The 18,384-nt window shown below is 37.5% G+C and overlaps 1 protein-coding gene across 1 annotated transcript; it reads right to left on the reverse strand.

The window, feature by feature from the left end:
• Positions 1-230: 230 nt before the first annotated feature.
• On the reverse strand, positions 231-16,617 carry rassf6 (Ras association domain family member 6). Its single transcript, XM_036595301.1, has 11 exons — positions 16,358-16,617; positions 13,558-13,634; positions 12,172-12,250; positions 9,797-9,951; positions 9,549-9,649; positions 8,147-8,340; positions 7,804-7,905; positions 6,952-7,003; positions 2,466-2,584; positions 2,283-2,380; positions 231-490 (listed from the first exon to the last, which is right to left on the reverse strand). The coding sequence occupies exons 2-11, from the start codon at positions 13,614-13,616 to the stop codon at positions 415-417; spliced, it is 1,035 nt and encodes a 344-aa protein (XP_036451194.1). The 5' UTR covers positions 13,617-13,634; positions 16,358-16,617; the 3' UTR covers positions 231-414.
• Between the last annotated feature and the right edge of the window lie 1,767 nt (positions 16,618-18,384).

Raw genomic sequence — 18,384 nt, forward strand, 5'->3', positions numbered from 1 at the left:
GTGTCTGCCAGACTGCTGTGGTGATACACCAACTGGACCACCATTAGTAATTTACAGCCATGACACTGTTTTTTCCACTCGTCTCCAAGCAACACTTTCTTGATTTCTTTTTCAGGATGGATTCCCACCCGTTTTTCCAAGTTGCTCTTCATTTACAGTGTTTACAGTACAAAAGAGCATTATAGTACAACACAGAGTTCCGGTAGAAATGATCAGAGTTCACACAGAACTTAAAGAAACAAAATTAGATTCAGAGTTTTACAGTATTTAAATTACAATAGCACAGCCACAAAACCATAACAATGCACAATGTACTATTAAATGCTACAGTATAAAACACTCATAGTTTCAGGTCATCAATCTGAGGGTGGAACTGGCTGGACAAAGTACTTCAGTCTCCCAAAATGCTTTCCTTTACACAGTCGTCTCTGTCTTTGACGTCAGCTTTGAGTTCAAGCAGTGTGAGAGGAAAATGTGTTGTTGCCTATACCTGCATAATAAAACATAACAGTTAATTATTGTCTATCATCCTGAGCTTGATGTATGTTCAGAATGGTGTCAGTTACAATTTCAGTCTGGGTATTAACCACTGTTAAAATGCAAGACTTTAGACCTATTGCATCTTTCTTAAGCCATGTGTAATCTAATGTGGGTCTTTGACAGGGGTTAATATTGTGCAACACAGAAACAGTGTTATTAGTTTACTAACTAGACAGGCAAGCAGCGTTTGCTAAAAGGCTGCCTACAGTGGAAAATGCCAAAGGCTGTGTGAAACATGCCACAACTGAGAGAAATATGCCAGTAGAAAGGTTAAAACAAAGAGTGTATGAATCCTCTTTAGTTAAATATGCCAGTGGCTGAGCGAATATTATTAAGTCTGCCCTATGGCTAAGGGAAATGTGGCAAATCTGCTAGTGGCTGGGTGAAATACAGTAGTAAGTTAAGTGAGTTTAACCTGCCCATGGCTGAGCGGAATAACCATTTATAAACTGTGTGTGAGCTTTGAGTGACTTAAAAATTCTGAATTACTCTAAAGAACAGCCACTTAAGCCACACATCAGCTAGGAAAAAGTCTGTGAATGAAAGAGCGGGTAACACCAGCATATCCATATCATCATGGAATGAAGGAACCAGACTGTCAATAAGGCTAATTTGATAATCATATTGGCATGCAATGAGTATTTGCAGCAAATACACAAAGAACGAAACCCTGCCAATATGGCAGAATGATTCCATATTGCAGCAGGACACAATGTCCATTCCTAAGCCTTAAAGAAAATAGAAGGACAGTCATATAGCTCAGTTATCTCGTGGATTACTTTCTCCTCATCCGTTTTTGGCTAGTTTAACCATGTTTTGATGATTGGCAGTGGCAGATTTTACTGCAGTGACTTTAATTGAGGAGGTCAAATATACAGGGCATTTGTAAAAAAATGGAGCTCTGCCACTCGCATATAAGGTAAACAATGTTGTTAATTACAATGGAAGTATTTTGGTTTTGTCATTGACGCACACTTCTTTCACTTGCTGTAGTTTTTCTTTTCAAAGTCTTGTTACTTGTAATGAAGTCATGGCTGCTATGGGCGAATAGGCGGGAATGCCTCTCATTCAATCACCTTGCAAGACTGGAACTGACCATAGTATAATGGATGATTAGTTCTTTAGCTTTGCTATGGAGGTTAAACAAGCTGTGTATTAGCAGTTGAATGCCTGTGTCAGCAATTGGAGCAAAGTAAAAGTAGTTGCTGAATTCACTAATTAGAAGGGTGTTTACATACTTGTGGACATTTATCAAAAAGGTAATAATTACTGACAGTCTAAAGACACTTTGCACCTGTAGGTGTGGCCAATTTAGCAGATTATCTACTAAGCACTATCATGCAAATAAACACAGGCACAAAAAAAAAGCTGCCAGCAAGGAAAAAAAAAAAAGTTTTACTATGTTTCTGATTTAAATTGTGACTGATTAGGTCAAAATAATCATGTATTTTCACAAGATTTGGACTCAGTGCATCAGTGTATGTTATTAGAAGGTATGTGATTATTTCAATATATAAAGTCATTATTTTTAGAAAATAAGATATTTAGACACATTGAAGGAAACTATCCTTCTATTTCAGCTGGTTAAAACTCCTATAAATTTATATGTAAAAAGGCCAAAGCACAAGAAAGCAGTGACCACCCTGGTCTTTAATGGGTGCTAAAATGCTGCTGTACATATACAGTTTATCTCAATAGTCACTGAACAAAACATTTGAAAAATCTCCAGGTGTAAGACTCACTTAGAAATGATACGCTGTATCTCTTGGTTTTCCTGGTCTTGTAGCTTTAGCAGCACTCGCTGCAGAATGGGCAGCTCTAAATTGACGTACTGTGCCACCTGATAAACCATTACAGAGTTAGTTTAAGTTCAGTAACATAGGATGGATATGTAGCATAGAAAGATATTATAGAGCTATACTTACATCCATGCTCACTTCTTCTTCATCTGTGTCCATGAGGAAAATTTTCACAATGCTCTCTGAGGGTCCCTGAAGAAAACGCTCCCACAGCGGAAGATCTGAGCTGCTCAACTTTCTTCTTTCTTTGATCAATTCATATAGGAAAGTCAGGATTTTGAAACAGATATTTGCATTCTGTAGATCATGTAAAATGAGCCAAATTTAGGCAACTTTCAGTACTTAAATACTGGCACCTCAAACCAAAGCCAATGTAGCAATCAAATTTTGGACACTTATACCCCACCAAACAGCACTGTGCAAACTGTAATCCTAAATCATCACGCAGTTGCTTCACTTCCATGTTGAGTTGATAAGTAATTTTACTCACTTACATGGTTTCTGACATTGTAAGAAATACAGCACTGCAAAAAATGGTATCTTGTCAAGTGAAATGATCTTAAATCTAGTCGATATATCTAATGTTTCCCATTTTGAGATGGTTGTGCACTTTTTATGAGATTATCTAGTTTGTTTCTAGATATTTTTCACTTGTTTCAAGTATTTTTTTTTTAATTTATGATCTCAGTATACTAGCAGATAATTTTGCTGGTTTCAAGCACTTTTTTTAAAACAAGCACAATTATCTGCCAGCTTAGTGAGATCATTTTACTCAACAAAATTACCTAAAAGAAGTAAAACATATTTGGAAGTAAGCTGGACAATCTTACATTAAGCTTACAACAATCTCAACAAGAGAAATATTAAATTTATTGACTATAAAATCATTTTACTTGATGAGATACCATTTTTGGAGTGTGTTATCTATAAAATGTAAATCAAAAGGGGGTCTGCCCTATGTTTTTAGGGCCATATGTTCCCTGGGCTATTTATTTGCTCATTGAAATGTCTTCTCCAGGGCCCTATGTTCCCTTATTGAAATTTTCTAGAAAACAGCTGGGCCCACTGGTTTTAGCAGAAGCTTCTGTGTTTGTCAAAACAGCCGTTTGATGATTCATTTAGCATGCAAAAGTGTGTTTGCTTAGTGCTGTTTGAGTTTCAAAATAATGAATACATATGCATTATTTTTTAATGTTTCTTTTATGGTTGTATGTTTATTTATTTCTTTAATGTACATGTTTTCAAAAGTATTCTTCTGAAAATGTAAAAGGTAACTGTATTCTGAATAATGCATTTATAAAATGTCACATGGACTGAAGTTAGCATTCAGTAATCTTTGAGGACATCTTCAAGGAAAACATCTATGCTGGATTTCAGTACTATTCACATTAGCTGTTTTCTCATTGGGAACCTTCTATGCTGTCTTTAAGGGCCATTCCATTACTGTATTTATTCAAATGACCCTTTGAGCATTGATGAATTGAGTCAACATAAACATAAATCATGACTTTCCATTCATTAATATTCCAAAACTATGTCTATGTTCACACTGGGCTTCATGTAGTACTTTACAAGGCCAGCTTGCTAGATAGCAAACATACATAACTAGCAACAACAAAAGCAAAGGGCAGTGAGTGCACCACAATTATACCACACAAAACAAATATCTACAAAGTTTATGTAAACAGTGCTGACTTCTCAGAATAAAAGGTCTGCATTATAAAGTTTGCTTAGCTAGCTAATTAACTAGCTAAGCAAATTATTAGAGGTTAGCCTAGTAGAAGGCAAGTATGTCTGCTTCTTGTTGTTCCCTGTAGGATGTTTGATGAGCTCTTGACCCTAACCATGACCTTAGGAACACTTTCACAGGTTATGACATATGACATAAACACCTGAGGCAATATAGGGCTCTGAGAACATCTGCAGAACATCAGCTGAAATCCTATATCAAGCAAGAACAGGAAAACGTTTCACTTTCAAACCTACAGCAATTGATCTCCTCAGTTCACAAACACTTACAGAGTGTTGTTAAAAGAAGAGGTGATGCAACACAGTGGTAAACATGCCCCCGTTCCAACTTTTATGAAATGTGTTGCTGGCATCTAATTTAAAATGGGCATATATTATTAAGAAACAATAACATTTCTCAAATTCAGCATTTGATATGTTGTCTTTGTACTATTTTCAATTAAATATAGGGTTTGCATGATTTGCATATCATTGCATTTTGTTTTTATCAACATTTTGCACAGCATCCCAACTTTTTTGAAAATGAGGTTGTAGAATCCTAGGAACAGGGAACCCTGGGAACATAGATACACTCCCATCAAAGTATGTCATGAAGCTAGAAATAGTGGTATCAGCCTTCTTTTGCACAATGACATACTGTTATGTAAAGAAATGGACAAAAGTACAGACAAAGTTCACACTTCAAGATAGCTGTTACTACTAGTTTTAGATATGTGGCAAACTTTTGTTCATTTTGCAGATAACAGATTGTCACACAGTGTCAGGAAGAACATGGGAAAGTCTACTAGAGAGGGAGTTCCTTCCTTGCCACTGTCGCCACTGGCTTGCTCACGGGGGCTTACAACACCTGTTGTAAAAAGCGCTATATAAATAAACTTTGCTTGCTTGCTTGCTTACTAGAGATAACTTGATGCTTGAGGCAATGTGATGAATTAGTCACGAAGTTTGCACAGTTCTGCTTGGTGGGGAATAAACTTTCTTCACTTGTTAGCTACACTGGCCTCATAGTTTTAGTGCAAAACTGAAGAAGCAAACATCAGATGCCTGAGATAATTGCAGATTGAGTCAGTACTGCAATAATATACTAAATAAAAAACACACGTCACTCAAAGTCTTTTGTGCTTCCATATCTGACCAACATCATCATTTGTCTGAGAATGAGCCTACGCAAGAGCTTATCTTGGTTGTGGTGGCGTATTTTGCCTTACTTCTTCAGAAAGTCATCCCTCCCTATCAGTTCCTTATTCAAATTTAGAAAGCATCGGGAAAAGTGGGCTCATATGATAAGACATTATGACTAACTAACAGACACTGTGTTGGTTTCTTCTAGAACTGGAACATCAGAACGGGAAGTGCAGACTCATATGTTACTGATAAACTGAAATAAGCAGCACACCATGAGCCTTGGACGACTGTGCCTGCCCTAATATGATGTCAGACAGTGGGTTCAAACACACAGAAGGAGCTGTTAGGCCTTTGGAGCCTCTGGATATGGCAACTGAAAAGCTCCCATAATCCAGTGGGTGAGGTGCTGATTAAACAAAATGCAGCCTTGAGCTAGTCTGCATAAACAGATGGAAACTTGCTCACTTTACCACTCCTGTGCAAACAAGCAGAGTGTGCCGAGGACATAAACTGAGCAGCAGCCAGTCTTCAAAAATAGAGTCATTAAACTGGCCTTTAAATGTGCTGTTTGGTCTTAAAATGCTCTAAAATGTTGTCTGGTTGATTTAGCTATAACTATTTCAACTTAGACTGCACACAGGGAGGCTTTAGACTGATTCTCAAAACTGGCCCATATCATGAAACAAGTACCACAGACAAACAGCAACATACACTGTACGTCCAAAAGTTTGTAGACACCTGCTCATCTAGTGTTTCCTCTAAACTCAAGGGTATTAATAGAGAGTTTGCCCCATTTTCACTTTAGTAACAGCCTCTACACTTCTGAGAAGGCTTCACACTAGAAGCTGGAACACTGCTGTGAGGATTTGATTGCATTCAACCACAAAAGCATGAGTGTGGTCAGGTACTAATGTTAGATGACTAGGTTTAAATCACAAATGCCACTACAATTCATCCCAAAGGTATTGCATGGAGCTCCATCACTCCAGAGAACACAGTTCCACTGCTCCACAGCTCAGTGCTGGGGGGCTTTACATCCCTCTAGCAGATGCTTGGCATTGGGCATGGTGACCTTAGGTTCATTTATGGCTCACCCAGTCAGTCCCATTCTATTGGCAGTTATTTTCTATAGAGATGATACAAGCTGAGTGTGCGCATCTGGAATGCCTGTGTCAGCAATGGACACTTTAAAGTAGCTGCATTCAGTAATTAGAAGGGGTGTCCGGATACTTTTGGACAAAAAAAAACAAAAAACGGCAGTATCTACACTATATGTCCAAAGGTATCCAGACACCACTTCTAATTAGTGAATTCAGCTACTTTAAGGTGCACCCATAGAAAAGCATTGGCAGTAGAAGGGGGCAGTCCAGTGCCGCGCATGAGCCCAAGGTTACCATGCAGCATTGGGCTGTGGAGCAGTGGAACTGTGTTTTCTGCAGTGATGGAGCTCCATTCAATACCTCTGGGATGAGTTGAAGTGATCCAGAACTGATCATCCAACATCAGCATGTAACCTAACTTATGTTGTTTTGGCTGAATGCAATCAGCTCCCCACAGGAGAAGTTCCAACATCTAGTGTAAAGCTCTCTCAGAAGAGTAGAGGCTGTTATTGCAGCAAAACATTGACAAACTCCCTATTAACACCTTTGATTTCAGAAGAAACGTTGTATGAGCAGGTGTCTGCAAACATTTGGACATGTAGTGTGTTGGTTCACATTAAACTTTAAAGTAAACATACCTCCACTTTGATGAATGCAATACAATGCAAATTCACTTGGATCATTTTCTATCTGCAACAAAGAGGACTGTATGTTAGTATGTTTAAATGTGTATGTGTAAGAATCACAGAATGAAGAAAGTATAATAGGATTATTAATATAAATGTGTATGACGTATATCATCTAGTATATATATATATATATATATATATATATATATATATATATATATATATATATATACACATACACACACACAATATTTCATTTATTGTCCAGTCAAAATTGTCACTAAGTACAAGTTATTCATTTTTCAGCAGATATTTTTCCACACCTCCAAAGTTCAATCTTAGAAGTTGCAGAAGTGCATTTTCTGCTTCCCTCAGTAATTCCAAAATTCATTAAGTGATGTTGAGGTCTGGACTCTGGTGCGGTCAGTTCATTGTTCTACAAAATAAGTTTCTACTTTTTTATTTGCTTCCTTTTCTCAGTAATATTTTCTTGACAGCTACACATCCTTTCTCCTGTGAATGTTTTCAGATCTGAAGCAAGAGCAGAGCTTGAATTTCTCCTCTCTCTCAAATATAAAAGCTATAAGTGCTGTTTATCTTATGGTGATAGTTTTGGGGGTCTTCCAGGTCTTACACGGCCCTATTTTTCTCTTTCTCTCTAATCATTTTTTGAACTCCAGTTTTGGAAGTTTTTTTCACTTATTTTCCTTTGACCTTCCCCTTCCTTATGAAAGTGCATTATTTTATATCTAATCTCCTCTGAAACATCTCAGAAATGCTTTGTACTTAATAGCCATATTGACTTTTGCACATTACTGTATATACTATAAAATATTATGACACAAGTCATCAAAGTCATACCTTAAATTTATGTAAAAGTTGACTGATGACCTCATGCGTCCTCATTCTGCTGTTGATGCGGACGTTTGTGGTTGCCCCGTATGATGGTGTAAAGATTGAAGTCTGAAAAAGTGAAAGCATAAGACTTGACCTCTGCTCTTACACTCACTTCATCCGCTCATTAATGAGCCCTTCATGAGGATCGAATGGGTGTGTTAGAGCAGGAAACACTAAAACGTGCAGTGAAACACTTATTTGGAATATGTTACTGCAGCTCCATTCACAGTCTTACTTTATATGCTACTAGCAAACTAATGCACCAGGCTAACTGTCTCAGTCATTGAATTCTCATCAGTTCTCTGACCTTGTAATTATAGAAATGGCCGTTAATGGAGAAGTGATGCTGTCTGTCCCTCTGTGTCTCCTCCGTTGTCTTGTTCTTTACTCTCTTTGTCACCAGAGAGGCGTCGCTCCTCGTGCGAAACAGGCTGGAACTCTCTTCTATAATGGCTTTTGGGCGTGGGGCTCTGAGCGTCCTGCTGTCAAACTCACTGTAGTCTACATTAAAGCAGGGAAATTGGAAGTGTCAGTCACAATCAGGGCATTTATATTCACTATATATATCTTCTCTTTTCCACAATGATCCTAATTCTTCCTGCTTTACTAGTACAGAATAATAAAATCCATATTAGAGATCTGGATAGCTGATCATTTGAAGCTTTGCAATGTGAGGCCACATGGGCACCATATCTGCACCACCTCGCTGAGCTGTAAAATATATGGACTTCTAAAGTCGTACTTTGACAGTAGTCTACAGGTCTACAGTCTGAGTAGCTGGTGTTGTGATATAATAGTGTGATAGTGTCAAAGTTACTTAATGTGCAGGAGTGTTAGTTTGTTTGTAGCATGTGTGTAGCAAAATTCATATTTCAGCTCCTTAATAACCTTGTAATTTTAAGAATTCAGTGACATTCAGGGGAAATGTGTGCACAGAATAAATCTAATTGGCTTTTAAAAAAGGCTGCACAAAAGTAAATGGTTTATTTAGCTTGTGCACATATTGTCTAGCGCTACTTTAAGAATCTCTAGCTAGCTTGGTTTGTTCAGTTAGGTTGTTCAGTTAGGCAAGTCAAAATTTAAGTAACCCATGATGGCTTAGACACACAGTGAAGTCCACGAAAACTAGAGTTTTCAAATTGTGCAAAAAATTATGCGAAAACAGATGCAAGGATAACATTTCACACATATTATATTTCATATATGTGTAAATATCTATGTGTGTGTATTTTTAAATTTGTTTTTGTTTTATTACAACTTCTGGAAGTCATTCTAGGTTCATCTACAGCTTGTTTCGTTAATTTGGACACATCAAAATTTCTTTTGCAGCTTCCTATTAATTGCCTCCATACTGCTTTTATATTACTGAAAATATCTAAGGTTGCCAATTGAAATTCATCCAATTATCTAATATTTATTAACTAATATAGTGTTATAGAGTAATATAGTGTTCTGAATACATCACTGGTGTATGTACGGTAAAAACCATCGATAATATGACTTTTTTTTTTCAGAAATAGTTTTTAAAAATGTTCATGTGTGATGGATGTAAAGGGTCTTTCATTAGTATTTGTTCTGAAATCATTTATCACCAGTAATTAAACTACTGTGATCTAAAAACAAAGCAAAATAGGCAGTGTGGTAGTGTAGTGTGTGCATGCTATAGTGATTTGTCCTTAGATATGACTGTACTTTAAAAGAAATGTAACCTGTAGCACAGCTCTCCAGAGTCTCTGCACCATCTTTAAGGATTTCTTCCAGTTCATCAATGTGATGAAGGTCGTCAAATTCTCCCCAGCGGGTCATTCCCCTAAAAATAAATACATAAACACCAAAAAATTCAGTATTATATTAAAACATTTGCAAATAAAAGAGACAAATGAATGACTGAAGCACATAAAGTATGTTAATAAAGTAAAAACCCCTTAAGTTGAAGGGATCACTGTAGGACAGTAACCTCTTGTTTCCAAGTGGGCTGATGGGGTCTGGAGAAAAGCCTGGAGGCTTGGAGCTGTCGGAATGTTTCTCATCCTGGATTTTGAGTCGGATCGGTCTCTTTATTCCCCAGGAGACCACCAGAAATCCCTCCAGTGTCACCTGCCCTGTGCTGTTCTGAATGGAGATGAAACATCAAACAGACAAGCTTTTCGATATCAGACCAGAAGAGGGCAGTGCAGAGCGCATGTTTGCTGGACTTTCTGAAATTCAGAGGGGGGAGATTTTTTGTAATGCAGTGACATGCTGGCCAAGGATGGGACATAAACTCCAAAACCAATCATACAGCTTTCTGTGAGGAAAACAGTTTCCACTGTAGAATAGTTTATACACCATAATGCATTAACTCTCTGCAAAACTGCTTTGTTAGCTTTTATTTCCTCATCGCCCACTTACACGATAAGATCAGCAGCTGTCGAGTTAAAAGTGAGGCAAGTTTGTCTTTCTCCTTGTTCTTAATCCAACTCTGTCCACGGAACTACTTTCACTTTTAAAAAAGACAACAACAGCTATCTAAAGGCGGTCTTTTGGATCATGCCACATTAAACATTCATGATTGTTTATTTATACTTCATAAATCAGGTTTCTCTGAAAGTGAAACAGGTCCAGAATTGGAAGAAGATCAAATATCTGGACAACAGTACCAGTTCTGCTACATTCTGAAAGTACCAGGAGTTCACCCGCATGACATACAAAAGCCAGACTGAAGGAATGATTCTGCAGAAAATCTCATTTCTGCATGATGACCAACCCCAGATGTAGACTATCAACCAAGAAATGTCTGGTGTCCAAATTTTACTTCATTAGTTTAGCACTGGAACTGAAAGACAAATGCTGCTAAGAAACACTACAAGTCAATAGTCACCCAAATCTTTTCTGTAAAAACATCCCTAGAATTTCTCTCAGTTCACTCAAACCACATCCGGGTTTTTATTAAGGTGACTCAGACTTGTCAGTATGGTTTAGGACACAATATGACACTATAAAATGAGCATAACTTCACTGTGTAGCTGAATGCAACAGGGGTTGTGATGAATTCTGAGCAAACATGTTGATGCTACAAATTATGTTAATGATTTTGATTGTTTCTTTTTACAAGTAACTGTTAATTCAGAGTTTTCAAACTGGGGATGAATATTTATAAACAGAAACAACAGAAACAACAGAAACCGCAAACATAATCTAGGGTCTGTGAACATGAACCACATGAGCGTGAAAGGGGAGTCGAATTCTGTGGAGGAGGCAGAATCCGGTACAACACCTGGATACATTTTGTTCTTTATAGCTCACATCTACAAGTCTACACAACTTTAATGAATAAGAGAGGTTTTTGGGGATGTATTTACAAGTGACTTTTAAGTTCTAGAGCTTGTTAGCAATGTGTTAACCTTGTAGCCCTAGCACCAAGCTAAAGAGGACAATTTGGACTTCAAACATGTCTTGGCTGATTGACTGTTTCTGAGGTATGTGGAAAACTCCAATATTGGTTTTTCACCAGACCATTTCTTTAAAAACACTATCTGTCCCTTAACGTTTTTAATTTTAATGTAAGTCAGAGTAAAGAGATGCCATTTCAATCAGTTTTGGAGCATTTCTATTGGTCCATTCGTCAAGAATTTTTCACACAGTACAGCTGCTGAGCTCAAATGATGCAGAACAATAAAAATCAGAAAAAAATGGAGATACTTGTTTTGTACTGGACAGTGATGAAATATATAACACTGTAGCACAGCCCTTAAATTCCCAAGCTTATTACATTATTAAGGCTTATTATTTTATAGTTATATGAAAAACAATGACAGATCTTGATGAAAACACTGGGATAAAAAGATCCATTGTGCTTCTTATAACAGAAATCAAAAGGCAAAGTGACATAAGAATGAACACAATAGACAATAGAAACGACTCAATAAGCAGAGGGTGGAGTGAATTTTCCATAAGACGCTCAACATTAAATGAATTATATGAATTTTATAATTTACTACTTAATAACCACTTTGAATGATCTTTCTTAACTTCTATGGGAAGTTTGTTCTGTTTGAACTGCTACAGAATGTGAAAAATGTGTTCCTACCAAATTGGCTTTTGGAGCTAAACTAAAATCTGTAGAGCTGCCTTTGTGAAATACGTGCACCTCTTCTTGTAAACAGAGCGATTGTTAGTCCTCATGAATGACTTATATTGTGGGTGAGAAAAGCAGAATAATCACTCAAGACACATAAGGAGAACTTACTTTAAGAATTTATGTGACTAATGTGACAGAATCATAAAAGTTGTCTAAATTCAATGTCCTTAAAAAGCTATTAAGTCAAAGATCTAATAAAGTGTGATTGTTACCTCATGGATGTTTAGCTGCAGTTGAGTCTTGTCTTTCAGAAAGCAATTGTAGGTGTTTAGCATAGAGAAAAATCTTGCCCTATGAGAGAGAGGGGAATCCCATTATATTAAACTACACAATAAATAAATAAATAAATAAATAAATAAAGGTGAAAGCAGTGATTAGTAAACTCTGTTTGACTTGTAGTCAATTGGAAATATGACAAAAACATGATTTTGGATGCTTTACCTCATGAACTTAAAATGTAAATCACTTTGTCATCTATCACTGACAGTCTGGACTGCAGGCAGGCCAGTCTAGGGCTGCTGTTGTAACATGGGCAGAATGTGGCTTGGCTTTATCATGTATAAAAGAGACGACATCAAAAGAAACATGAAAGAGATATCATCTAGAAAGGAGCATGTTGTCACTGTCAGTCTTTGTACCACCATTTTTTTTAAATGTGGTAAAATTTTGGATCATAGAATGCTTCAAAATTATTGACAAAAAATATTGTTATATTAACTTCCATTCAAAATTAAGAACATCTTTTCTTCTACTGCAAAAGTTACCAGTTTGGTGAAATGAGGTTTTGTGCTGACGGTGATGATATGTTGCTCCAAAATGTGTGTATACCTTTTAGCAGTAATATTTGCTTCAAAGATGTGTTCCCATGCAATGGGCATTAATACAACTTCATAACATGGCAGACCCATTCTTCTGTAGCCTAAAGCACCCAACAGCCATTATTTCCATAAACAGTCTGAAAGGTTGACTCATCAGACCACAATGTATGTTTCCACTGTGCATCAATCCATTTCAGATGAGCTTGAGCCCAGAGAACTTGGCAGCGTTTCTGGATATTGTTGACACGTTTTCCACTGCACATAGTGCAGTGTATTCCTGAAATATACCTAAACCCATGCAATAATATCCATCACAGAAGCATGCCAATGTTTAATGAAGTGCAGTCTAGGGAGTGAAGGTCACAGGCATTCAGTTGTGGTTTTTGGCCTTGCCCTTTGCATGGATTCACTGAATCTATTGATGATATTATGCCGCATAGAGGGTGCATTATCCTCAACTGTTGGTTGTGAGCATTGACCTCTCCTTGCTCATGAACCTGGATGCTCATTCTGTGCCCAAGCATGATTGCATCACTGTTGAAGATTTCACAACATATCTATTCCTAACAATTGTCAAATTAGCGTATATTTACAAAAACCAATAAAGATGGCAGGTAAAACATAAAATTTCTTTTAGTTTTCATTTAAACTCCAGGTCAAAGTGGATTCACAAATCACTGCTTTCTGTTTATATTTGCATTCATACTGACTTTTTTGGAATTGAGGTTTGTAAATAAACAAACAAATAAAGAAATAAATCATAAATAAAACATAATCAACCTTGAAAACGTTCTCCCATCCCCAATGTGGACGACCGTGCGTGACTGACCAGCAGACATTTCCTAAACCATCCGGATCTGCCAAGAGAACAAGTTTTTGATTCAGGAAATTTTCACTGGCCATAGAACATCAAAACACTACTGCTTTTTAAAGAACAAGAGTTGTGCTGTTAGTTCTACAGTCAATCACTCCACAGTATATTCATCATGACGGTTGTTTCTGGCACAGTCTGTTGGTTCAACTCATAGTTTCTCAGCTGTGTCCAAACCTGCTCTTTCAGATTTGGAATTCCTGGTATTTGACTTACGCTTGTCAAATAGGCTGTGCTGGTGTGTGAGGAACCAGCAGGCCCTTGTGGACTCAGCATTTACACTTCAATGTTCATGAATGGCCTGAGAAACACTGAGCTTCCGAGTGTTTACTGCTCTTCTGCTTTCACTTTGTTCTTTGTGCTTTCATGAGAGTTTCCATTTAAGTCTGTACGAGCTCTAGCACGAAGGATCTTGTTTGTACTAACAGTTTTGTGGTCTACTAGTAAAAAACTCTTAAAAATAAAGGTTCCTAAACAGTTCTATGAACTTCAAACAAGAATCTTTAAGAATCTTCACACTTAAAACCATCCACTGAACAATTCTTTGGAGAACCAAAAGTGGATCTTCTATGGCGTCACTCCAAAGAATCTTTTTTGGCACCCTTATTTTGAAGAAAGCTCATCAAAGCCTCTCAAATGAGTAGCAAAACTTCTTTCACAAAGGTACACCATATGTCCAGGTGACTTGACTTGCCACTCCACCTCTAGACAATGGCCTCCAATTGAAACTTCCACAGACAATAGTACTGTGGTTCGGTGCTTTCAGGTGATCTCAATGCTCCAAACAAACAGTGAGATCACTCTGGACAAAGGGAATTACATAAAAATCTTCCATGCAAAAACCAATGTAGCTGGAGGGAGCATTTTACCTACTCCACACCCCACTCAGCTGAAAAACTCCCCTGAGAAACATAACTAGTGACAGTGCTAGTGATAGGAACCAGATGTCCTAAGAGTTTTTTGACTCTATAAGCTACCTCCCAGAAATAATTACATGAAATAGGCATGAATTTGGTGCTCAATGCCTGAGACATTGTTTTCTGATAGTTTTGAGATAAGCTTTTGAGCTAAAATGTGTATTTTTCAAATATGTTCCTGAAAGAAAGGCAAGATATTTCCCAAATCATTTTTTTCAGATGTACCACAATTTTACTGTCATCAATATTACATTTCAAAAACATGACATGTGTAGCTGTTTTGGATAGTAAATAAAGTGGTTATATTTGCATTGCAAACATAGGAATCCCTGGTTCCAATCACTACAACTGTGAAGAGATCAGAGTCAGTGAGTTTCTTTACAATGAACCATTTCACATCAAACCACTCTGAATGACTTTGTGGAGACACTTTATTTTGAGTGGTTCTTTTATAAGAAACAAACACTCAACAGACTCTCAGTAACATGTCAAAAACACATGAGGGTTAGGATTAGGCTTTGGGTTGAGGTTAAGGTTAGGGTTAGGAATAGGGCCAGTGTGAGGGTGAGGGTTAGGTTTTGGATAAGGTTGAGTAAGGTTAGGTTTTGCACAAAGGAAGTAACATATTAACAATATCTACTTAATGTAAGTAATGTATCAACAGAACATCTACAAGATATTTACTTCGATGTATTCAGATGCTGCACTACAGCTACTTCACTGATATGTCATTGATGTGTTACTGATAGTCTGTTAGGAGTTTATTAATCATCTACAACGGACCACTCCAAATAAAGTGTTGCTGACTCTGTTTACATCTGAATTGTTAAATTCTGTATATTTCCCCTTTAAGGGCCCACACTTCAGGTTCTGCCTCTCATAGCTACATAAGTTTTATAGTAGTTACTGAATACTTTTAACCTTTTAAAAAATCCTCCACATATTAGATTAAAGCAATTAAAGGCTTTTCTTAGACACATATGTCCAAACCAACAGCCATTTAGGAATTGTTAGTTTTAAGAGTGGAGTAAGCTGACATAACATTCCACATCCAGTGCAACTAATAATTGATATGTAATCAATTCCGATCAATTCTAGCATTCCAAAATCAGCACAGTTGAACTGCCATCATCAAACTGATGCATCGGTGCATTTCCAATCCCATTAGTTACTGAATGATAATCATTAACGGAATTTTACACGTTTTTCAATGTTTGAGATGTAAACAAAGTCATTCATAGTGGATTGATTTATGGAATGAATTGATTTATCGAATCATTCATTGTGAACAAAGTCACTGATTTGGGTTTACGGTGGAGGTGATAGAAACCAGGGCTTGCAACATCTACCACACAAACGTAGCCATTTTATTTACTATCCAATTCAACCAGTGAACCTAAAAGAGCGGTATATAGAAAAATCTTCCGAAAAGTATTTGTGTGCTATTTTGGCTTATGATGCTCTGCATGTACCTCTCCACCATGAATGGATCACATATAATGATTATAATGGTAAATCTGAGAAAAACTAGATGTTCATTGGTGTAACCATTTCTTGTAATAGGCATTAAAGGCAAGTGGAATTCCCCTTGAAGCATAATGACGGAATAAGCCCGCAGGGGTTCATTCACAGAGCTCAAGTAAGCATTGCATCCCACAGTGTCATCAACTTTCAGGCTCAAGTGTTGACCCTTGAATTTTCCTGACAGCTTTAAACAGGCCAGACAAAGTCTTTGAACACAATATCACTAACACCAAGTCTCTGCAGATGGCTGTAAACACTGCGCACTCACCTGTTTCCAGCTCAGATCTAATGTCGGACGCTCAAACGGGCCCCATAACTTCTTCAGGAGATCCAGCAGCCACAGCAGGTTAATGTCAGCCCAGCAGCCCAGTCAGGGTGTGAGCAGAGTGGGGTACAAGCGAGGGCTCGAGTGCCTGTAGGGTGTTTATAACCAGCACTTTCAGAGAGTTTAGTCAGTGTTGTGCCGTAACTAGAGCTGACTCACCTCTGTGCATTCTGGGAGTGTTTGGCAACTTGTGGACTTTTGAACACACCCATAGGTACATGCCTCTCACCTTGCTTTATGATTGCAGGTTAACCCTTTCTGCTCTGGCCAAGAGAACGCACTATAAAAAGTAATGTGTTAAAGAGCCAATATCCCACATTTTTCTTGCTTTTTATGTTTTCCCCTTTGAACATTTGTGTGGTGTTATGACTCAAAAAACGATCATGATTAATTTTTACATGATCATTTGCCAATCTTTTACAATCCTTTAGAATTAAACATGCTGTTTTTGTAACTGTGCCTTTAAGACTGATGTATGTAAATGACCTCTGTTTTGATTGGCTGCCCAGTATTGTGGCTCATTCTAAAAGTGGTCCAGGCTGAAACACTTCAAAATAACTTCAGCATGAATGAACTAAACTACTGCAGGTGAATATGTGAATATATGTACAGTGCTCACCTGATTTCTTCCATTTCTGCTAATTTGTCACATTTAAATGTTTCAGATCATCCAAATAATTTTAATGTAAGATAAAGACAACACAAGTAAACACAAAATGCAGCTTTTAAATGATCAATCTATTTACTGAAGATAAAGATTTATTCGATAACTGTATCATCCATGTGAAAAAGTAATTTCCCCCTAAATCTAATAACTGGTTGTGTCACTCTTGGCAATAATAACTGCAATCAAACATTTGCGATAACTTGTGATAAGTCTTTTATTGTGGAGGTATTTTTGGCCCACTCTTCTTTGCAGAAGTGTTTTAATTTGGCTATGTTGGATGGTTCCCAAGCTTGAACTGCTTAAGGTCTTGCCACAGAAACTCAACGGGATTCAAGTCAGGACTTTGACTCAGCCACTCCAAAACCTTATTTTTCTTTACCTTATGTTTCCTTTTGAGCCATTCAGAGGTGGACTTGCTTGTGTACTTCAGATTATCATTCTCCTGCATAACTCAGCTTGAGCTTTAAGTCATAAACTGATGGGCGGACATTCTCCTTCAAGATTTTCTGATAGAGAGCAGAATTCATCGTTCCATCAATTTTGACAAGTCGTCCAGGTCCTGCAGAAACAAAGCAGCCCCAGACTATCAAACTACCACCACCATGTTTGTCTGTTGGTATGATATTCTTATGGTGGAATGCAGTGTTAGCGTTACATCAGATGTAATGGGACTCATCTCCTCCAAAACGTTCCATCTTTGACTCATCAGTCCACAGAATATCATCCCAAAAGTCTTGGGGGCCATCTAGAAGTTTTTTGGCAAATGTGAGATGAGCCATTGTGTTTTTTTTTTTGATCAGCAGTGATTTGTGCCTTGCAACTCTCCCATGGATGAATTTTTTGCCCAGTAGTGTCTTTCTTATTGTGGAATTGTGTACATTGGCCTTAACTGAGGCAAATGAGGTCTGCAGTTCTTTAGACGTTCATCTGGGATCTTTTGTGACCTCTTGGATGAGTCGTTGATGCAGTCTTGGTGAAATTTTTCATTGGCTGGCCACTCTTGGGAAGGTGCACCACTGTTCCAAGTTTTCTCCATTTGTGGATAATGGCTCCTACTGTGGTTCAGTGAAGTCCCAGAGCCTTAGCAACCCTTTCCAGACTGGTAGATTTCAGTGACTTTGTTTTACATCTGTATTTAAATCTCAGTAAAACGTGGCATCATGCGCTGCTTTTTGAGACCTTCTAGTCTGCTTCTAAATAGGTTCTGTTTAAGTGATATTTAGATTCAACAGGTCTGGCAGTTATCATGTCTAGGTGTAGCTGGTGAAATTGAACCCAATAGTCAATTGAATTCTGGTTAACT

Source organism: Colossoma macropomum, unplaced genomic scaffold (genome assembly GCF_904425465.1).
Source record: "Colossoma macropomum unplaced genomic scaffold, Colossoma_macropomum, whole genome shotgun sequence".
Classification (NCBI taxonomy): domain Eukaryota; kingdom Metazoa; phylum Chordata; class Actinopteri; order Characiformes; family Serrasalmidae; genus Colossoma; species Colossoma macropomum.